Raw genomic sequence first — 23,655 nt, forward strand, 5'->3', positions numbered from 1 at the left:
ATCTAGATCTGTAAGGCCCAAATAAACTCTTCCTTCTCTAAGTTTTATCACAGCAATAAAAAAGTAAGTCACATAAGCCCTTTTGTCCCTACACTGCTTTTGGCCAAGAAATTTTGTCAAAACAACAACAAAAATCTAGAACATTCAAAACTACAGCTCATTAAGAAAGTTTACTTTGCTAAAAACTCAGGCACATAACTATGCCATAACCACTACTGTTCTCCAAAGCTGACATTGAAACGATCGTCTTCTCAGGACAAGGAAATCTCTCACCATCAATTACTATAACAAACACATCTAGAGTAATATAATCTAGACATCACATTTTTAAGAAGGAAACTGGCAAACTAGAATTCATGTGGGAAAGTAGTGGTCATAAAATGCTAGAAATGGACATGACACAGAATTTTACCAAACTGTCATACTAAATACCACTTTTCTTTTTTTTCTTCTTCTTCTTCTTCTTTTTTTTTAATGTGCATTGATGTTTTGCCCCGTGTATGTCTGTGTAAGAATGAGTGATTCGGGGCTGGAGAGGTGGCTCAGTGGTTAAGAGCACTGTCTGCTCTTCAGAAGGACCCGGGTTCAATTCCCAGCAACCACACGGCAACTCACAACTGTCTGTAACTACAAGATCTGACACCCTCACATCAATGTACATAGATTAAAGTTAAATAAAATATTTTTTTAAAAAATAAAAAATAAATAAAAAAAGAATGAGTGATTCCCTGGAACTGGAATTACAGACAGTTGTGAGCTGGCATGTGGGTGCTGGGAATTGAACCTGAATCCTCTGGGAAAGTAGCCAGTGCTCTTAACCTCTCCAGCCATAAATACCAATTCTTATATGTGTGTTATATAGTAAGTTTTAAATGCAGTTATCGCCTCAAGATATAAATATTTTTAATAACTAATGATTTTAAACAACCATAGTTTGCTACTATATAGTTCACTATTTACTATCAGTATTTTAATACTATTCAGAAGTATTTTACCTGCTCAGAGGAACAAGTACTATATGCCAGTTCATAGTAATTACATAAAAAGAGGAATTATACTATTCCCCAATAAATCTGTACTTAACTTTAAGTGGGAAACAGCTAATATTAAAATCAGTAATTACCACTCAAGTAGTTTATAAAGAGCAGAGCTTTTCAATTCAGTCAGCACACGCTACTGTATAATATATATATCATACTTACCATATGGGTCTTTTATCTTTATTCTTTTTTTATATTTTTTTTTATTTAATCTTAATTTATGTGCGTTGGTATGGGGGTGTCAGATCTTGGAATTACAGTCAGTCAGTTGTGAGCTGCCATGTGGATGCTGGGAATTAAGCCGGGGTCCTTTGAAAGAGCAGTCAACACTCTTAACCACTGAGCCATCTCTCCAGCCCCTATATGGGTCTTTTATAATTCTCAAATGAAAGTAATGTTCCTTTCTGACAAGATCCCATAAATAAGGATATTTTCTACTCAAAAAACAAACTCCAAAAGAAATTATCTGGAGCTGTAGAAAAGGGCTCATTTCTATGTAAACAAGGAATAGTTTACATAGAGATGAAACGTATTCAAGACTTACCTTTTGAAAGTAGTTTCCTGAATTTCTGTGTTGCAGAAAGCTGCTGCTCTGGGCTATTTGAGAATATCATCTCAATCATGTCAGAGGTAATGACCCCACCCTGGATCACAGACAAAGAGCAAATACAACACAATATTAGCCTTAGTTCAGTGGGGGGGAAAGGCAATATAAAAGGCTATCAAATTAACTGCACATTTCCAAATGTTATACAAGTACATAAACTCTTTAACTTCAGAACTGTGTAAGAGCACACTAATGTGATAGGCCAGAGTCTCCATTATTAATTAAGAAGCTTATGACAGCTAGCAGGCCATGGTGGCGCACGCCTGTGATCTCAGCACTTGGGAGGCAGAGGCAGGTGGATCACTATGACTTTGAGGCCAGCGTGGTCTATAAAGTCCAGGACTACAAGAGAAACCCTATCTTGAAAAAAAAATTTTTTTTGATTAAAAAATTAGAAAAACTACTCTTTTCAATGTTACAAGACTGATTCCTAAGTAAATAAGTGTTTAAGGAACTCCTATATATGTCTTCATATATGCAAAATATATGTCTATAGTACTATATACAGTGAACAATTATCTTTTGCTTCCTTTTTATATATCCTCTCCTACAGCTGTATAAATTTATATCATGATATTTAAGTTACAGGACATCTTGCACAAAGATCTCTGCATCCTCTTCTACTGAGAAGGTTGGTTTTGTAAAAAAGATATACCATTTTAGAGGAACACAACCTCATTATCTTTATTTGAAGCTCAATATTGTTGAGATTTTTTTTTAAGTGTATGTATGCCTAATAAGTAAGGAGTAGCTTCTAACAGGTAATTTTATATGTCAACCAGGATAACCAAACAAATACCAGTCTAAAGTCTACTCTCCCGGTATTTCAGATGTGATTACCATTTACATCACAGATTGTACGATTGCTTTTCATAATATAATATGGCGTGACTGTAACTGGCCTTTTAGACTGGTTTCTGAAGGGGAGTTCAGCATCCCACTGCAACAACGATGCTTCTTGAGTCTCCAGCCTGCTGACCTGCCCTCCAAACTACTTGCCCATCACAAAAGTCTCTTCCTCTTTGCCGCACCCCACTCCCTCCCCCAGGTCTTTTTCTAAGAAACCCTGACTAATACATCTAGAACACTACATTCATAGGGCCTGATGAGGTGGCTAAGCAGTTAAAAGTAAAACCTGCTGCTCTTGCAGAAGACCAAAGTTCTGTTCCTAGAACTCAGACTGGGTCGCTCATAAGTGCCTGTGGTTCCCACTCCAGGGGATCTAATACTCACTTCCAGCCTTCTCAGGCACCGTACATACAAGTGTGTACCGACATAGAGAAACTTTTATACAAATATTTAAAAATAAATACACCTTATACAAACAACACTACTACATTCACTTAGCGTCCCCTTTAGTGACTGGAAAGACAAGAGTGTCTGTTTGTTGGTGTAGTTCTGGCTGTCCTGGAACTCAACTCTGTAGACCAGGCTGGCCTCAAACTCAAGAGATCTGCCTGGCTCTGCCTCGCAAGCACTGGGATTTGCATCACCACTGCCCTCTAAATTTCTATCCTAGTAAATTACAAAAACTTGAACCCTTAATTATTGTCTCCTAAGTCTAGGCCTTATCTGCTTTAAGATTAATTTATCAGAATACAGAACTCAAACTCCATTTTTACCATGGAAACCACAGTTCTAAAACAACAATTTAAAAAAAAAAAAAAAAGAGTACATTTCCAGTGAACTGAGCTGCAAGCCCTAAGACATGAAAGAAACATAAATGCACCATTCCTAAATGAAAAGCCCAATCTGAACAGTCTGCACAGTATGTAATTCCAACCATGATACCCTAGGATGCAATCAGTGGTTTTGGAGAATGATAAATAGAGGCGTTTCAGGGCAGTGAAACTACAGTGTGATACTATCATGATAGATCCATGCCTTTCCACATTAGTGAAAACTCATGAAATGTACACCAATAGAGGAACCAAAGATAAATGCCAGGCTCTCGGTAAGAAAGTATGTCAACACAAGCTCATTAACTAAGTGCCACTCTGTGATGAGGCTAATAAAGGGAGAAGCTGCGCATGTAGGGGGCAGGGGAGTACAAGGAAATCTGTTTTGTTTTTTAACTGGTTTTTTGTGAATCTAAATGTTCTAGAAACAGCATTCTATTAAAAATTCCAGAAGGAAGTATACTCTGTCAACTCTAAAAGGAACCATATTACGTATAACTGGAGAACAGGAAATGACATAAAAGACTATACAGTCTTCTTACCACCATTTGTATAGGAAAAGAGAGAGGCCATTTGTTTCCTTTCACATACAGAAGTTCTCAAAGAGAATAAGAAGTGGTTACCCGGGAAGAAAATATTTGGTGACTGAGGAGGCAGATACTTTAAAAAAAATCAAAATAAAAGCCATACACAGGGCTGGGGTATGGCTCAGTAATAATGCTATTTGCCTAGTCTGGAAAAGGCCCTGAGTTAAATCTCCAGCACCACAAAAGACGAATGTATGCAATGTTATTGGAATATATTAACTGTTCAAAATAGAAGGCTGAGGAGACGGTTTGTTGTTCTTGCAGAGTATGTGGGTCCAGCTCTCAACACCGACATGGTGGCTAACAACCACCTATAAATCTAGATCCAAGAAATACAGCACCTTCTTCTGGCCTCCAGGGGCACCAGGCACGAACACACTTACATACATGCAGGCAAAACACTCAGACACATAAATAAAAATACATATACCAACTGCTTATTATAATGGGATTTAATGAGACATTTTCATAATGTATAGCATACTTTATATGATATAATTAAAATCAATTAATTATACACAGGAAATCTTGGCAGATCTGATCCATTTCAGTATAATTTCTGTGTGGGTTTTTTGTTTTTGGTTTTTTTGTTTGTTTGTTTGTTTGTTTTTTGGCTTTTCGAGACAGGGTTTCTCTGTGTAGCCTTGGCTGTCCTGGAGTCATTTTGTAGACCAGGCTGGCCTCAAAAATAACAGTGATCCACCTGCCTCTGCCTCCCAAGTACTGGGATTAAAGGTGTGCGCTACACCCAGCCCTAATTTCTGTATTTTTTTATAACTCAAACAAAAATTACAACAAAATTATCTAATACTTCTGATGTAAGATCAAAATTTCCAAATCATGTTACACAACTTTGGAGAGGGTCCACAGGCTTTGGGGCACATGGCAGTCAGAGGACAAGAGGGAGTCAGCGCACCCTCCCCCAGGGGAGTCACAGAGACCGAGCTTAGGCTTGGTGAAAAGACCTTTACCCACTTCACTGTACACAGTTATAAAGCACAATGAGTGGTTTCAGCACATGTATTTTTTAATAGGCTTTCTGTTTGTTTGGTTGGTTGGTTGGCTGGTTTTTTTCTTTTTTCTTTTGAAACAGGATCTGTAAAGCCAATGAAGGCCTTAAACTAACCTCCTGTCTCAGATTCCCTAGTACTGAGATTATACATAGATATCACTATGCCCAACTAACTTAACCCGTCAATTAAACTTAAGAAGAAAAAAAAAATCAAAAAGTTCCTTTTATTTTCATACTTACTGGTGCCATCTCCATGTTATTTATCTGGGCCTCGTGAAAGCCACCATCTGACATAACTTCTTCTTCTGTTTCTTCTTCTGCTGTGGCAACATTTCTTCTCTTGAATAACTGAAAAGCAAAAGGATTTACAATTTTAACACAAGGGAATTCAACATCTTTTTAACTCTAAAGCTTTGTGCTGGTCAAACACTTCAGACTTCTTTCCCTACAGGCTTACATTTGAATCTATTGACTACCACAACATGTATGCCAATACTTAAGGGCATAAAACTGACACTGTGTGACATAAATGTGGCAGTGGTGGTGGTGGTGATAATGACAACCACGGTAACAACCTATAAGGATAAAAACAGGACTTTGGACATATTGAGGTCACTTCCCTCAACATTTGGTAAGAAGCAGGCAACAAGATAGTCTTAACAATTCTTCAGGAAAAAAATGACAGATATGCTATTAAAATGATTCAACACTTCATCTTAACAACCTTCAAGGATAGTATATGAAGGTTTCTAGCTTTGCCAATCTCTAGGAGTCAATGCCAGCAAAGGATGACTGTATGGACAGTATATTTTAAAGCACTCATTAATTTTCTGAGGCAGTACTATATGTTGTTTTTCTACGTCTTCAAAATCCAGTACTAAGCGTGTATCTCACACATCACAATTTAAACTAGCCACATATTAACTGTAACAAGTGGCCACCATACTGGACAAACAGCTCAAAAGTTTAGAAATTCAGGGAGATCAAAGCAGCATGAGACACAAGTAGAACCTGAAGCTCTACAGAACACAACTTGAACATTACTGTCAAAGGTCCCTTCCAGTAAGTAAATAAAATACACAACGAAGCTATAGTAGCATTTGGAAACCAGTAGGAAAGAAAACAACTTCAATATTCTAGGAGAATCTCCATGCTTGTGGGGCTGAGGCAGAAAGACAGATATGAGTTCTAGGACAGCTGGTCTACACAGTGAAAACCAGACCAGTAGGGCTAGCTACTAAACCACTGACTTTAGCAAAAGCAGAAAGTTAATGCTTCTAGAACAGTGGCTCTCAATTTGTGTGAATGCCACATTTTTGGGGTACAAATGACCCTTTCACAGGGGCCACCTAAGACCATTGGAAAATACAGATATTTAATTATGATTCATAATTAGAGTTATGAAGTAGCAATCAAAATAATTTTATGGCTTGAGTCACCACAACATGAGGAACCATATTAAAGGGTCACAGCATTATAAAGGCTGAGAGCCTCTGATCTAGAAAAACATGAGATTAAGAAGAGATGACCATTATTAAGGAAAAGGTAAGAAATCCCCAGCAAAGAAGTCTCAGTATAATAGCTGCACAGCAAGTCCACAGGACAAGCACTATTAACTGATTCAAGAGAACAAAACATGTACTTGGGAAAAGCCTCTTCCACAGGTACCAGGCATGCACACAGCGCACAGACATACATGCAGACAAAATACCCATACACACAACATATAAATAAATAAATCTTTAAAAAAAAGAACTCCAGAAAAAAAAGTACATAACAAAAAATATAGCTACTCAATTCAATGATGGATAATGCATGCACACAAAAATACTGCTAGAAATGAATGGAAAGGGTACCATAAAAACTTTACCTACCACAATGGAACATCAGAAAACACTTTAAATGCACCACTATACCGAGCTTACTCAGAAATCTAACACTCACATTACCTAAGACTGAAACCTGGAAAACTGCTGGTTTATTTTCAAGTATTTTCATACTATTTGGCTTTCCATACTCTGTGTGCCAGTCACTCACAGCAAAGTAGTATTGTGAAAAGAAAACCCAACTGCCCTGACAATCATGACCTGTAGGACTACCTCATGGCACAACAGGTTACCTGGACTCATCAGCCAAGCCAACTGATGGGAACACTGACAGTCCAGTTTCTATCAACCTGCTACTCCAGAAGATAATTCTTGGGGTTTTTTGTTTGTTTGTTTGTTTGTTTTTTAAAAGGAGGGCATAGTAGCACAAGCCTTTAATCCCAGCACGCGGAGGCAGAGGCAGGCGGATCTCTGAGTTTAAGGCCAGCCTGGGCTGTTACACAGAGAAACCCTATCGGGGAGGGGAGGGGGGGGGTCAAACCAGCCTTCATTCTTTATCACTGGTTTCTTATGAACTTTATGGCAATACCTTATGTCCTAGTCATACATACCATGTCAGCAAACATGTACAACTCAGTAAACACAAAATAGGTTCTTTCTCTACAAGAAAAATTTTAGTTTCAACTGTCTGAAAAATAGAGACTAATTTATACACTCTTGCCTAAATAGCAAATATTAATTTCTACTCTATAAAAGGGTGGCACTACGACAGGCAGCTAACACTCTGTACTTGGCAGTGTTAACTGCTTGCTACACTTCACCCAGACCTAGCTGCTTAGTTAGCACAAGCCAGTGACTTTTCCAGATAGATGACAAAGCAGCTATGGGAAGCTCAGCAGTAGCAACTGCATTCCTGTTTTCCTGATCTTGACTCTCTCACAAACCAGGCACAACGTACTAGTTAGCTTTACCAGTTCATCTATACAAAACAGAATTTATCAAGTGATAAAGTTTAAGTTTGTTTTGAGGGGGAGGGGAAGACAGAGTCTCTGGCTAGCCAGGAACTTGCTCTATAGACCAAGCTGGCCACAAACTTAAAACTCTACCCCCACCTCCTGAGTACTGGGATTAAAGGTGTACCACCATACTCAGTTCAAAGTTAAGATTTTTAAATAGAGCAATATTCCAGAAGATTAAAGCCCTAGCACAATTTCAGATCTTTACACAATAAATACGTTAAACTTCCACTTACAACTACAAATGCTTTTACTCAAGTGTGGTCATATTTGTCAATTTATATACTATGGGTGTTGAGCTTCTTTCTTGCTTTCAGGCAGATAAATAAGAAAAAAGTTATGGAAATTTTATAAAGGAACTGAAATATGAATAAGCTATCTCAAGAAATAAAGAATTATAAACTGAACACCTTTTTGGCACTGTGACACAAGCTTGCCGAGAAGGAAAAAAAAAGTCTTTACTCACTAAACCATCTGCGACTCCAAGTTTTGTTTGTTTTTGAGGAAGTCTATAACCTAGGCTGTCCCCTCCAACTAGCAACAGTGTTCCTGTCTCACTTGCCCAAGCACTTCAAACTACAGCTGTGAGCCACCACACCCATCTTTGTCCTGAGTATGTTTAAAGGGAGTCCCCTATCTTCCTGTACATTTTCATACTTAAATAGTTAAAGGAGCCCATAAGATGGCCCAATGACACTCATTACCACTCCAGTACCAACAAGGTAGACAGAGAATCAACTCCCGTAAGTTGTCCTCTGACTTCCACATGTATCCTTGACTCCAATATGCCAACTCCTACACTGCCACACAAACATGCACACACACCAAATAAAAGTAAGCTAAATCATCATCATCATCATCATCATCATCATCATAAAACAACAACAACATTGTCTAAAATGTCCTTTTGAATAAAACACACTGAGAAAAGAAAAGATGTAGTCCCTAAATTTTTACTTTAAAATATTAGGCATTAGAATTGTAAAAATAAAGATGAAAGCCAGAGCACACTGATGGGCACTGAAGTTAAAGTATGGGTTTATGAGGTTCATTGTCCTTTGTTTATCTTCACTTCTAAAATTAAAAATGTTTAGCCAGGCGATGGTGGCACACACCTTTAACCGAGGCAGGGGCAGGGGCAGGGGCAGAGGCAGGGGCAGAGGCAGGTGGATCGCTGTGAGTTCAAGGCCAGCCTGGTCTACAAAGTGGGTCCAGGATGGCCAGGGCTACACAGAGAAACCCTGTCCCAGTGGGGGCAAGGGGAGTGTATAATGAGACCTGGGAGGTGGTGGTACACTTTTAATCCCAGCACTCAGGTATATCTCTGAATGTGAGGCTAGCCTACTCTACAGAGTAAGTTCCAGGACAGCCAGGGTTACACAGAAAAACACTGTCTCAAAAAACCACACATTAAAAACTTATTAACAAGAGGCAATGCTTTGTCACCTGGGAATTCAGTAACACATATACAACAGAAGCACGCTGTATTTTAAGAAAAAATAAAATTAACATAGAGACCCTGTCTTGAAAAACAAAACAAAGAAAAATTAAAATGAGAGGACTGACATCCAAGCATGGAACATCAAAGACTTGCCTGTTCTTCTCTTTTTTGCTTTCGTAACTGCAGTCCTTCTTCCTCCCTCCTTCTGCGCATCTCATCAGGATTCAGAGATTTGTTCTTATAACTTTTCAGGCGAAAGTTCTCTTTTCCTGGAGTGGTCATGATTTCTAGAAGAACAGAGAAAACTTGAGTTTAAGAGTTTTATTATTCTCTATGCTCAGCCTTCAAATATATACCCAGGCTCATCAAAAGGTTGTTTTCAATTTTTTATTTCATTTATTTATTGGGAAAAAGGATGCCAGTACCTTATATGAAAGTTAGACTCAGTTCTCTCCTTCTACCACATTGGTCTAGAGCACGGAACTTGCATTGCTAGGCATCTTACCCCCATGGTCTATCTCAGAGCCCTATTTTATTTTCAATAGCTTTATTAAAATACTCAATTCAACAGTTCTTACTTTATTAATGGTATGTACAACCACCACCAGATTAAATTTGAGTAGTTTTATCACCTTAAAAAGGAACCTGATTCATCTGGCAGTGGTTGTGCACCCCCTTTAGTCCCAGCACTTGGGAGGCAGAGGCAGGCAGATCTCTGTGTGTTGGAGGCTAGTTCATTCTAATAGTACTGTAATGGTCTATACATCAACTTAGAGTACTGCCACCACAGCAAGCTGAATATTCCAATTTTAATATAACTATTTATATAGCTTTAATTTTTCTAACAATGCTTTAACCTGCATTTCAATGTGTATGTATGTGTCTACATGTATGTATGTGCCTGGTGCACCTCAGGAGACCAGAAGAGGGTATCAGATACCCTTGGAATTAAAGTTACAAACAATTGTGGGCCACTATGTATGTGCTGGGAACCAAACCCAGGTCTTCTCCAAGAATAACAAGTGCTCTGCAATTGTAAGCCATCTCTCTGGCTCCTCATATAATGTTTATACACCATTCTGGGTATAAAGCTTACATTTCTTTTGCTAAGCATATTCCTAAGTATTTTTTATTTTTTACATCCTGATGAATAAAATTTTAATTTTATTTTAAGTTATTCATCACACATCTATAGAGATACAACTTATTGCTCTGGGGGTTTTGTTTGGTTGGGGTATTTTGTTTGTTTGTTTTTGAAACGGTGTTTCATGTAATCCAAGTTATCTTCAAACCTTCCAAGGACTGGGGATTTGAGGCATGCACTACCATACCCAGTTTCAAATGATTCTTAAACATTAACCTAAAATATTCTTCAATATTGCTGACCTATTAATGTCAACACTATTTCAGTGGATATACAAGATCACTTCCGGTAAAGATCACTTTACTTACTAATCTTGATACCTTTATGTCTTAACTTTTCTGGTTAAAGCTGTCAATACAAAACTGAACATAAACAGAGAATGGACATCCAAGGAAAGCAATCATTTACCATGAAGCACGACATTACCCTACAGGGTTATTTCGTTAAAAACATTTTTTTAACTTCATGTATATGTGTGTCTTGTTTGTGCGAGTGTGCTACGTGTACTTAGGTACCCACGAAGACCAGAAAAGGGCATCAGAACCCCAAGAGCTGGAGTTACCATGGTTTTGAGTACTGCAAACTAAAGTGTTCTGAAGGAGCAGGAAAGGCTCATAGCCTACCCATCCATTTCCCTGGGAGTGCTCTACCATATTGAGAAGCTCCTTTCTATTCCTAAATGGTGTCTCTACCACTGAAGGAATTTGGATTTTGTCGAGTGCTTCTTCTGTGTCTACGGCGATGTACTTTTTGTTTTTATTTTACTAATATATTACATAAACATGTTTTAGACTTTAAACCAATCCTGCATCTCTAGGGGAAAAAATCCCACCTGGCTATAATATACAAGTCTTTCTATATACTGTTGCCCTCCATTTGTTAGTACTCTGTGCATGAACGTATTCAAGTTATGATGTTGATCTGCACTTCTTATAAATACCTTGTCTGGCTTTGGCATCAGACTTTGGTATGAGCTTTATAAATGAGCTGGGTGTTAACACTTTGTGAAGAATTAGTAGTGAGTCTTCAGATGTCACAGAGAATTCAGGGGTGGAGCCAGCAGGCCGAAGCTTTTCTCCTTGGGCAGCCTGTTCTATAGTTCCACACCTTATATGCCTATTCATAGACATTCTTTATTTAGGAGCTTGACAGACAGACAGACAAGGTAGGTAGGTAGGTAAATGTTTCACATAAGCCTTTATTGTGATGCAACTGTTGGTCATATTTTTATAATCCTTTTTATTATAAGGTAACTAGCTAGTAATGTCCCCCACTTCAGTTTTACATATAGTAACCCTCCCCTTCCTATGGTTTTGCTTTCCAAAGTTTCAAACACCTGTAATCAAACACAATCCAAACCTTGATTTCCAGAAATAAATAATTCATAAGTTTTATACTGCCCATCATTCTAACTGTGGTTGAAATCTCACCGTGTTGTCAGATAACTAAATCATTACCTTGTCCGGTATACTTTTGCTGTATATCCACTCCCTACTTCCTGCTCATCCTGGTCATCAAACCAACGGTCATCATACTACAAATGCTTATATGTACAGTACAGTATTACTTGGTTTCAAATACCCATTGAGGGAAACAGAATGTCTCCCTCAAAAGAAAAGGAAGGAATATTGTACTTGATTACTAAAATTATAGTAATGAAGTATCCTCACTCTTACTGAGTTATTCAATTATCCTTTCAATTATCACACACACACACACACACACACACACACACACACACACACACACACACACCCCACCCCTATTTACTATAGGTCCTAGTAAGACCTTGTGGGGAAGAGGGGAAGAGTGCTAAAGAGATGACTCAGTGGTTAAGAGTGCATACAGCTCTTGTAGAGGACCCAAGTTTGGTTCCCAGAACCCATGTCAGGTGGCTCACAACCACCTGTAACTGCAGCTTCAGGGTATCTGAGACCTCTGGCCACCACTGAAGGCACCTGCTTTTGTGCACAAAGACAGACAGACTCAAGCCCCGCCTCAAAAGAGATCATGAGCCTGTGATCCCAGAACTTAGGAGGATGGGGGCAAGAAGATCAAGATTTCAAGGTCACTCTTACTACAAAGCAAGCTCAAGACCAAGACAAATCAGGGCTACATAAGAGAGCCTGTCTCAAAACAAAATTTTTCAAATTAAATTTCTACAATCTAAATATATTTTCACAAAAATTGCTCTATTTTTTCCCCTAAAAAAAAAAAGTTGGCAGCTGTGTACGGTGCACATGCCTTCAATGCCAGCACTCGGCAGGCAGATCATGGTGAGTTTGAAGCCAGCCTGGTCTATAAAGTGAGTCCAGAACAGCTAGAGCTATCACACAGAGAAATCCTGTCTCAAAAAACCAAAAACAAAGAAAAAGGAAGGAAGGAAAGAAAAAAAAAAGAAATGGTATGTCGTCTTATTAGAAAATATGATCTGACTTTAACATAACAACTAAAACTGTAAGAAAGTTTTACAGGGGCTGGAGAAATGGCTCAGGGGTTAAGAACATTGTCTGCTCTTCCAGAGGTCCTGAGTTCAATTCCCAGCACCCACATGGTGACTCATAACTTTCTACACTGAGATCTGATGCTCTCTTCTGGCATGAAGGTGTGCATGCAGATAGAGCACGTATACACATAAAATATTTTGTGAAAAGTAAAGATATTTTTAAAAAACAAAGGATTACTACAAAATCATAAAGATGTGAGTTAATATATGCTGGGGTACACTATGTGAAGGTGTGTCTCTGTATATTCAATTGTTAATTCTGTACAGGCAGAGAGCTATGGCCCATTATCAGCCTCATATTTTGTAAATATCTGTTCCTCCCTCACCTACCTAAGGTGAGGAATTGTATCTGATTGGCTTTAATAAAGAGCTGACTACCAGCCAGCACTCAGGAGGCAGAGGCAGGTGGATTGCGAGTCCAGGACAGTCAAGACTACACAGAGAAACTCTGGCTCGAAAAATGAAAACAAACGAACAAACAAATAAATGAAACAAAAACAAAAACAAGAAACAAAAAGCTGACTACTAAGAGCTAACACAGAAGGAACAGAGTACCAGGGCTAAGAGAGGTAAAGAATTAGCCACGTGGGGTTGTGAGCAAGATACCTGCTGGGGTAAATTTAGAGTAGCTGAGAGTCTGCCCGGCTAAAACCTAAGCTGTTAAATATTAATAAGTCTCCATATCTTTAACCACTGGTGGGCCCAAGGAGTGCTGCTATACATAAAAACCAGGGGGGTATATAGAGACTTCTAAAGAGTATTAGGTTCCTAACGATACTGTGTTCTAAGTTTCTTCCAATCCTCTGCTTCCCCAAATGTTTTTTTGTTTTGTTTTGTTTTTCTGGTTTTTTTATTTTGTTTTTGTTTTTGTTTTGTTTTTCAAAACAGAGCTTCTCTGTGTAGCCTTTGCTTTCCTGGACTCACTTTGTAGGCCAGGCTGGCCTCGAACTCACAGCGATCCACCTGTCTCTGCCTCCCAAGTGCTAGGATTAAATCCACCACACCAGCCACCTCGCCCACGGCCCCCTTCCCCCCCCCCCCCCCCCCCGTTCCCCCAGATGGTTTTACTGTCCAAGTAGAGGACTATGAAGCCGAACACTGGCAAACGGAGAACAAACAAGGTAATTAATACTACCCACCAATCAGGGAGCTTCACACAAGATCCTGCTGATACCTCTGAAAATAGAGGCTAAAAACTAGGTTGGAAACTGAAAAGTCAATGAAATAGCCAAGAAAGAAACTAAACTACAAAGCCTGAAGCAGTGTTCCAGTGCAAGCTCAATCAGCAAGTCAGACCCACAAAGCTTCAAAGCTGGTTTTTGGCACCACACTCTCAAGTGAACAGATGGGACGTCTTAATAGAGAAAACACAAGGATGGAAACACAGGAGTAGTAAAGGAACAAAAGAAAATGTGTGCACATGCACGCACACACAAAGCTGGCCGAGTGGTTACGAGCACTTGCTGCTCCTACAGAGGACTCCAGAGCTTGGTTCCCAGCACGCATGTCAGAAAGCTCACAACTTGTAACTCCAGCTCCAGGAACCCCAACACACTTTTCCTACCTCTGAGGGCATCCACACACAGTCATGCTTATTCACACACACACACACACACAAATTTAAAAACAAATTTTTTTTTAATCTTTAAAAATTGAAAGAAAAGCAAGAAGGACAAAAAACAGCAAAGAAAAATATTAAGCCATCTAAGAGTTCTAATGTTCAAGGAAAAAAAAATACAAAAAGACAAAATAAAATGTTATTGAGGACGTGATTACCAGCCAGTCTGGGTGGTACAGGGAGATTACCAAATTCAAGGCCCACCTGATGCTACGTAGAAATCTAAGACCATCTTGGGCAACTTAACAAAACCCTGAATATAAGTAAGTAAGTAAATAAATAAAAGCTGAAGATTTAGTACTTGTCTAGCACTCAAGGTACTTAGTCCACTCCCAAGTAGCAGACAATTAGAGGTTATGGACAATACAGAACCAACTGAACAATTGAGAATACCCACTCATTGGAGCAGCAAGGACAATATTAACATAAAGATAGCAAGCTGGGCGTGGTGGCACATGCCTTTAATCCCAGCACTTGGGAGGTAGAGGCAGGAGGATTGCTGTGAGTTTGAGGCCAGCCTGGTCTACAAAGTGAGTCCAGGACAGCCAAGGCTACACAGAGAAAAACCCTGTCTCAAAAAACCATTAAGGGTAAAAAATAATAATAATAAAACTCTTTTTATATCGAGGATGTGGGATGCCTTTAGTTCCAAGCACTACAGAGGCAGAGGTAGGAGGGTCTCTTTGAGTTCAAGGCCAGCCTGGTCTACAAATCAACAGGCAGGACTATACAGAAAAAACCTTGTCTCGAGGGATTTTTTTTTAACCTAAGGGAGAAGAAACAATAATAAACTTTCTAGACCTCAGAAACAAATTTCCAGTTTTTAAAAAGATCTATTTATGTATGTATATGACTGTTTTATTTGCATGTACACTCACACACGAGAAGAAGCTATCAGATCCTATGGACTGCAGTAACAGTTGTGAGCTACCATATGGATGCTGGAAATTGAACTCAACCTCTAGAAGAACTGCCAGTGTTGTTAACCACTGAGCCACCTCTCCAGCCCTGGAATGCGCTTTTAAGAAAGAAAGAAAGAAAAAAGTAGGAAGAGGGGTCGATGGAAATGTAACTCAGTTGGTAGAGTGCTTGTCTACCATACTGGGTTTACATCCCCAGCACCACAAAAGAAGAAAGAAGAAAGAAGAAGAGGAGGAGGAGGAGGAGGAGGAAGAGGAGGGGGAGGGAGGAAGAGGGGGAAGAGGAGGAGAAGGAGGAAGTGGTGCTAGCAAGGTAGTACAGGGATCAGGAAACAGTGACTGTTCTTCCAGAGGACCTGGATTTAATTCCCAGCAGCCAAATCAGGTGTCTCATACTGTGCAACTATAACTCCAGTTCCAGGGAATGTGACTCCCTCTTCTAGCCTCTGGGGGTACCATACCAGGCACTAATGTGGTATACAGTTATGTATGTAGACAAAACACCTGTGCACATAAAAATAAACCTGAAAACGTAAGAAAAATGCTTGTAGTAGGCATGGTAGCATATATCTGTTATCCCAGCACTTAGGGAGGCAGAGGCAGGCAGATCGCTTTGAGTTCAAGGCCAGCCTGGTCTACAAAGTGAGTCCAAGACAGCCAAGGACGCACAGAGAAGCCCTGGGGGAGGAGGGGCACTCTTGCAGAGGACACAAGTTCAGTTCCCAGAATCCAGGTAAGGCATTTGACAACTGACTCCAGCAATTACAGGGAATACAAAGCCTCAGGCCAACACCACAACCTGCACTCATGTCCAAAGCCACAGACAAGGACACACATAATTAAAAATAAAAAGTGAGACTGAGGATACCTGAGGCTTTTGGCATCCATACTCACGTGTACACATGTGCATACACACCCACAAACATCAGGCCCAAAGAACACTTTAAAGCGTCTTGAATGTCAACAACCCTGGAAGGAAGTTTCAGAGATTCTACTTAACTCTGAATGAAAATAATTTTCAGTCTTGAATTCCATACCCAGCAAAACTACTGCCAATGTTAAGGTATAATAAAAACTTTTTTTCCCCTCATCCAAGATCTGAAAAGATCTTACTGCCATGTACCATGGGTCAGGTAGTTTGTTTTTTGTTTGTTTTAATTTTTATTTTTTGGTTTTTTCAAGACACGGTTTCTGTGTGTAGCCTTGGCTGTCCTAGACTCACTCTGTAGACCAGCCTAGCCTATACGCACAAAAATTCCCATCTGCCTCTGCCTCTCAGTGCTGGGATTAAAAGCCTGCGCCACCACCATTCAGCTATGTCAGTAAGCCATTAAGAGGACATACTCCAAAGAAAACACGGGGGAAAGATAAGGATGACATAAAGAGACATCCCAAGACAAGAATATGAACAAGCAGAAAGAAGAAAACCACCAACTCAGACTGTATGAAAAGAACAACGGAGCCAGGTTTTATAGCACACACCTCTAGTCCCAACACTTGGGAATGAGAGGCAGAAGATGAGTTCCAGGACAGCCTGGGCTTAATAGTGAAACCATCTTTAAAAAAAAAAAAAAAAGCCAAAAACAGAGAATTAATAAAGAGGATAACAATTTCAAAAAAGAGCTCAAGAAATGAAGCCACTCTACTCCCAAAACATACTGACTCCTATATAAGCATCAAGTGGTTGACAGGAAGTTACCACATAGTAGTCCATATGGTTCAGCTTGTTTACAGTTGTACTAACAGATACTATGATAACTATATTGAGAAGGGAGGGGCAGTGTAAGTTTAAGTGGAGCTGATAATGTATACCAAAGAATATTTTACTCTACAGAAAATCAATACTATAAACCATTCTATCAAGAAATAAACCAGGCATGGCGATGCACAATCCTTGATCCCAGCACTCTGGGTGGCAAAGACAGGTGGATCCAGGTCTGTGAATTTGAGGCCAACCTGGTCTATAGAGCAAGTTCCAGGAAGCTGTGACTACACAGTGAGACCATTAATGATTGATGGTGATGATGATGATGGGGGGGTGGTAATTATGATGATATAGCAGCAATGATGGGGTTAGGGCTGTAGCATGACAAAAGACCTTCATTTAATCCCCAAAACGGGGAGGGGCGAGGGGGGGCAATAAAACAAAGAAAGGTATTTATTTATCAATATAAAACTAGATGATGCACACCTTTAATCCCAGCACTCGGGAGGCAGAGGCAGATGGATCACTGTGAGTTCGAGACCAGCCTGGTCTACAAAGCAAGTCCAGGATAGCCAGGGCTACACAAAGTGACCCTGTCTCAAAAAAACAAAAAACAAACAAACAAACAAAAAATAAGAAAATAAGTTCAGCCTCTAGTTTGTTCTGATACAAAGACTGAACTGAACTGCTGATAAAGCCAAGCTTTAATGACTGGTGCAACCATATGTACAAACAGCCTATGGCTCAAATCTTGGCCCTACCACTTACTGTGAAGTGGGGCAAGTTACCTAATCAGGCAGTAAGACAACCTCCTCCTCAGAGTGGTTTTGCAAGAATAATTACTGAAAAACACCTGATGTAGGCAAGACTGACCCGTAATGAATTTTACGGCTTTGAGTCTTTCTTCCTTCAGCTAGCAGCCCCATTCTGACCCCAAGTTGTCTTGTTGGCCACAAAGCGTCAGAGGCACACGGACAACTCAGCACATACTCTTGTTCATGCCGGACAGCCATTCATGATGAGCAAGCAGCCTTATCTTGTATATGAAGGGCAGCATTATTCTTGTTATATGAAGAGGATTACCACATTATCCACATTCTGGATTATTGCCAGGGCCCAAGAATTATCCCAATTAGTCTACACCACTGGGACAGAATCTTTTCCCCCCACTATGGTCTATTTTGCAGTGTTCAAAAAACAAACAGAAACCACAATTCGTCAGTCCTTAGTCCCACATTTTTTTTTAAAGATTTTTTGTTTATTTTACATATATGACTACCTCTATCTGCATGTACACCTACATGTGAGGTGAGGGCATCAGATTCCAGTTTAGATGGTTGTGAGCCACATGTGGTTGCTAGGAATCGAACTCAAGACCTCTGAAAGAGCAGACAGTGCTCTTAACCACTGAGCTATCTCTCCAGCCCCTTATTCCCATATTTTCAAGACTACTCCACAATCCTTCTAATACAAGTCCTATCTGTACTGCATCAAGGGAAAAGAGAAATCAGCTCAATTCAGCTAAGTGAACTGCCACAGCCATTAATTTTTCCATAATTACACCTCAATTCACAAGTCCCACAAAGGACAAAGATAACAAATAAAAAGGCTGGAGAGATGGTTCAGTGGTTAAGAGCATTGGAAGCTCTTGCACAGGTCCTGAGTTCAATCCCCAGCAACCACATGGTGGCTCACAACCATCTATAATGAGATCGGGTGCCTCTTCTGGCCTGCAGGTGTACATGCAGGCAAAACACAGTATACATAATAAATGAATCTTTTTAAAAAATAAACAAGAGTATTAAGGGATTATCCTTTACCAATAAGTCAGTCATGGAACCAATCAAATGTCTTAATTTGGTTTGGTTTGGTTCATGTGGCCAGTAGGTCTCATACTAACTTTGTGCTGAGGATGACTTTGAGCTCCTAATATCCTATCTCCCTTCCAAATACTGGTGCTAACCCTAGAGATCAAAAGACACAATTCTACTCTCCACACATGGGAAAATATAAAGTGATAAAGTAACTGAAACCAACAGGTAACAAAATGACTGTCTCAAGAAATGACTGTCTACACCAGGTGTGGTTGTGTATGCCTCTAAACCCCAGCGCTTGGGAGGCAGTGGCAAGTGGATTTCTGTGAGCTAGAGGCCACATTGGTGTACAAAGAGTTCCAGGACAGCCAGGGCTATTACATAGAGAAACCCTGTCTCAAAAAAACAAAAAAAGAAAAATAAATAAATAAATGACTGACTGACTGGTATAAACAATCTATCCCATAGTTAAGACCAAAGATCATAACAGAAATCAAACCCATAGAGCCTCCTACCAGTCAAGATAGAAACAAGACTGCTTACAAAACATTAGTCTAATAAAGGCAATCATTTAAGAAAGGAAGGGAAGGAGGAGAAAAGGAAGGAAGGAAAGAAAAGGCCATGGCTGGAGGGATAGCTCAGTAGCTGAAAGCTTGCTGCTCTTCCAGAGGATGCAAATTTGGTTCCCAGGACCCAAGCTGGGGCAGCTGACAACTACCTGTAACTCCAGCTCCATGGGCTCCAGTACAAGCCCCTCTGGCCTCCACAAGCAACCCAACATACAGTCACATGTACACGAAATAATGTCTTTTGAAGAAAAGGCTAAGGCTGGGTAGATTTCTCAGTGGGTAAGAACTCTTGGTGGGAAAGGATGAGGATATTAGTTTCACTCTCCAGCACCTAATTAAAAAATAGGGGTATGGAAGCACATACTGTAAATCCAGCACTGGGCAGCAGAGATATGCAGATCCCCAGACAGGCAGCTTAGCTGACAAGCCAAGCTTCAGATTCAGTGAGCCCCTCTCTCAAGGCAGTAAGGCAAAGATCAATAAAGGAAGATGCCCAAAGTCCTTTTCCAGCTTCCACAAGCACCCAGAAGCACAGGAACACGACAGTCATGTGCTTGCAACCCACATGCATATATATAGATATAGACATCTATATAGATATAGATATCCCACACAAATAAAAAATAAAGTAAGCCTACCACTAGCAACAAAGCTGGGGGTTGTTTTCTGTTTTAGGTTTTTGTTGTTCCCTTTGGTTTGTGTCAATTCTAGATAAAAGTCAAGGTGTGAGCTGGGATAGGTAGTGCACATCTTTAATCGCACCACATCTTTAATCGCAGCAGGAGACAGAGGCCGGCGGATCTCTGAGTTTGAGGCCAGAGACTCCGGGGGGGGGGGGGTCAAGGTGCATAACATTCCATGAAGACCACCAAAAAGCACATAATGCAAGGACTAGGGACATAATCCAGTGGCAGAGCACTAACCTAGTATTGTGTAAGCCCAGGAAACAGAGCCCTAGCACCACAAAAATAAAACAAAAACAGGATAGTGGCCTGGCATAGTCGGGCACACCTTTAATGCCAACACTTGAGTTCAAAGACTCCCAAGACTACCAGAAAGACCCAGCATAGTGCCAAGGATCTAATCTCAAGTAATATCTTTATCCTCTTTACTTAGCTTTTCGGGTTTGATTTTTGTCGGGTTTTGGTAGGGCTAAGGGTTAACCCCAGGCCTCTGGCAGGCTCCACTCCTGCCCTATTCCAGGCCTTGCTTTCTTGTTTTTGACAGGCTCAAGTTCCAGGCTGGCCTCAAACTCAGGGTCTTCCTGCCTCCGTCTCTCAGGCACTAGGACTGTAAGCACAAGCTACCAGCACCTACTCTGCATTCCATCATTGATTTGTTTCCCTGGAACTGTAAAGCTTCAAGAATTATACTGTCTTCCCCCAGTGCTGTCTGGACTAGAGAGGTGGCTCAGCAGTTAAGAGCACTCGATGCTCTCGCAGAGGACTCAGGTTTGGTTCCCTACCCCTAGAGAGCAGCTCAAACCATTTTCAACTCCAGTCTCAGAGGACCCAACACCTTCTGGCCTCTGCAAGCACCAGGCACCACCAGGACACGCCTACATTCATGCAGGCAAAACAGTCAAACATTTAAAATAAGTAGTAAAATATTTTTAAGAAACAAGCTATTCTTAAAACCAAGATTGTGTTCGTCCATGCTTTCATTCATAGTAGGAAAAATTAATATATGCTTCAAAGTTACTATAAATTTGTTTTTCTTTTTTATTGGTTTTTTGAGACAGTGTTTCTCTGCATAGCCTTGGCTATCCTGGAGTCGTTCTGTAGACCAGGCTGGCCTCCTCCACCTCAGAGCCGCCTGCCTCTGCCTCCCTGAGGAAGGAGGGCAACTGTGAGTGCACACGACTTTTAACTCCAGTATTGCAGGAGTCAGAGGCAGGTGGATCTGAATTCAATAGCATCCTGGTCTATTTATGCATTCCAGGGCTATGTGATGAGACCCGTCTCAAAATAAACAAACAAATGTATGTGTACACACACACACACACACACACACACACACACACACGAGCAAATCAGACATGTTGTTGTACCTGTAACCCCATGACTAAATATCGAGGACTGTCTCAAAAACAAAGACACATCTTAGAGACTGAAATTTTGAGCCGGGCTGTATGAAGCACAGATGAAATTCTGCCACCCCAGAGGCTAGGGCAGGACAACAAACTCAAAGCCAGCCTACCAAACAAAACCCAGTCTCAAAAAATAAATAAATAAATAAATTTTACAAAGAAAGAAAATAAAAGTAGGAGGTAGGTTATGAGGGAACTTTTAAAGGGGGGAGGGGAGTGTGTCAGATATAACTGTTTGACATTTCAGAAGCATATCTCAATTCTGGATTCTGATAGTTTACTAAACCGAAGTTCAAGCCGTAAAATCAATTTATTTGAAACTTTTCATTGCAAAGTGGATCGGAAGCAGTTGCATTCAACACTCACATTCTATTTGCCAACATCCCTGACTCCAGTCACCCTCCAGTTTTCTGCTCCCACTGCGAGCCTCAGCTAACGCTTGGCGGTTTCCCTCGCATCACCGCTCACACAGCCGACCAAGTTGTCATTGCTATAATTACCACACCCCCGTCAGCAGCTCCGGGCCCGCGTAGTTATGACATCTGTAAACTGCAGCCTCCCGTCTCCACCCCCACCTCCCTCCAAACACCGGCCCCGGGTGGTAACCTGCCAACTCCCGGAATGGCCCCGCACGCCTCGGCCTCGGCCACCGCACTCGGCGCCGCCCGCCCCCGCCCTCCGGCTAGAGCGGCGCGCAGACTCCGCGCCGCCGCCCGGCGCCCCGCAGTCCCCGACGCCGCTTCCACCGCCGCCCCGCCCCGACCGGCGTTCCTCACGGCGAGCAGCACCAGCCTTCCCCACCCCCACCGCGCTCAGCCGCCCGCGCGGCCGTTAGGATCGCCGGGCCCGTGACGCACGGGAGCGACGCGAGGGTCCGGTCCCTCTGGCCGCCGCCCGCGTCCGCCCTCGCCCCGGGGAGGGGAGGCCTCCCTTGGGTGCGCGGAGGGAACCCAGAGCCGCCCGCCGAGGAGGAGGGGCCGCGGGGACCCCGCACGCACACTCACCGGCTCCAGGCGACCGGTCCAGGTGCCACTGCGAAGGCGAAACGCTCGCTCCTTGTCCGCCCGCGGCGCCCCTTCCGCGCACAACCTTGACCAGCCGGCGCGCGCTACGGCGGCGCTCACCAGGCCTCGCTGTCCGCTGCCGCGCACCGAGCCGCGAGACCCAGCTCAGCCGGCGTGCGCAGTGCGCCTGCGTGCGGGGGCCGGCCTGTGCGCCTGCGTGCGCCTCTCCGCCCCCCCCCCCCCCCCCCGCCGCAGGGGCTGCCGGGAAGCGGAGTCTCGGAGTGTGGACGCGCTGGGCTAGCACGGGCCAGGGAAAAGGTAGTGGCCAGGGCGTGGGTCTCTGAAGACGAGGTTTGAAGTCAGTAAAAGCAAAGACGTGTAGACGTTACGTTAACAAACTTGTCCTTACTAAGCTCCTCCAAGACCTACCGATCCCCGTCACATCTCTATAGCTAGCCTCTCACATGGTAGGTACCTCACTCACACCGAGCATGCTTATTGGATGAATGGTGGCATGGTTGGAGGCTGAGGGAGTATTACAAAATACGCCAGTGTCTCACGTTCAAAGAATTCACATGCAACTCATTTGCAGGAACCTTCTGGGTATTTTCTTCAGTTCTCTTCCATTTAATCTGGCAATTTATTTTTCTTTTCTTTCTTTTTTTGTTTGTTCCGTTTAGTTTTTCAACACAAGGTTCCTCTGTGTAGTCCTGGCTGTCCTGGAACTCTCTGTAGACCAGGCTGGCCTCCAACTCAAAGATTTGCCTGCCTCTGCCTCCTTGAGTGCTCGGATTAAAGGCGTGCACAACTACTGCCAGCCGTGGTAATTTATTAGATCATAAAACATTAAGAAATGTCTACAACGTGAGTCCAGGACAGCCAACGCTACAACAGTGAAACCTTGTCTCAAAAAACCAAAAAGAAAAAGAAAAAGTAATTTTTGAGCCTGGCTTGATAACACAAAACTGTATTCCCAGCACTAGGAAGGCTGAAGCAGAAAAATGGTGAATTCTAGACCTACATGACTAGGAAGACTTCATCTCAATATTAATAAAACATCGTAGGACAGCCAAGGAGA

General features: G+C 41.6%; 1 protein-coding gene across 1 annotated transcript in view; it reads right to left on the reverse strand.

Moving 5' to 3' along the window:
* KPNA1 (karyopherin subunit alpha 1) overlaps positions 1–22,771 on the reverse strand; it is a 51,413-nt gene extending 28,642 nt beyond the window's left edge. Inside the window, exons 1-4 of the mRNA XM_084800498.1 lie at positions 22,578–22,771; positions 9,362–9,495; positions 5,166–5,273; positions 1,585–1,684 (exon numbers count right to left, since the gene is read on the reverse strand). Coding sequence (XP_084656624.1) covers positions 1,585–1,684; positions 5,166–5,273; positions 9,362–9,490 — 337 coding nt within the window. The 5' untranslated portion in view covers positions 9,491–9,495; positions 22,578–22,771. The remainder of the gene's footprint in view (positions 1–1,584; positions 1,685–5,165; positions 5,274–9,361; positions 9,496–22,577) is intronic.
* Positions 22,772–23,655: the final 884 nt, after the last annotated feature.

Source organism: Acomys minous (assembly GCF_964271855.1).
Source record: "Acomys minous genome assembly, chromosome: 11".
Taxonomy (NCBI): domain Eukaryota; kingdom Metazoa; phylum Chordata; class Mammalia; order Rodentia; family Muridae; genus Acomys; species Acomys minous.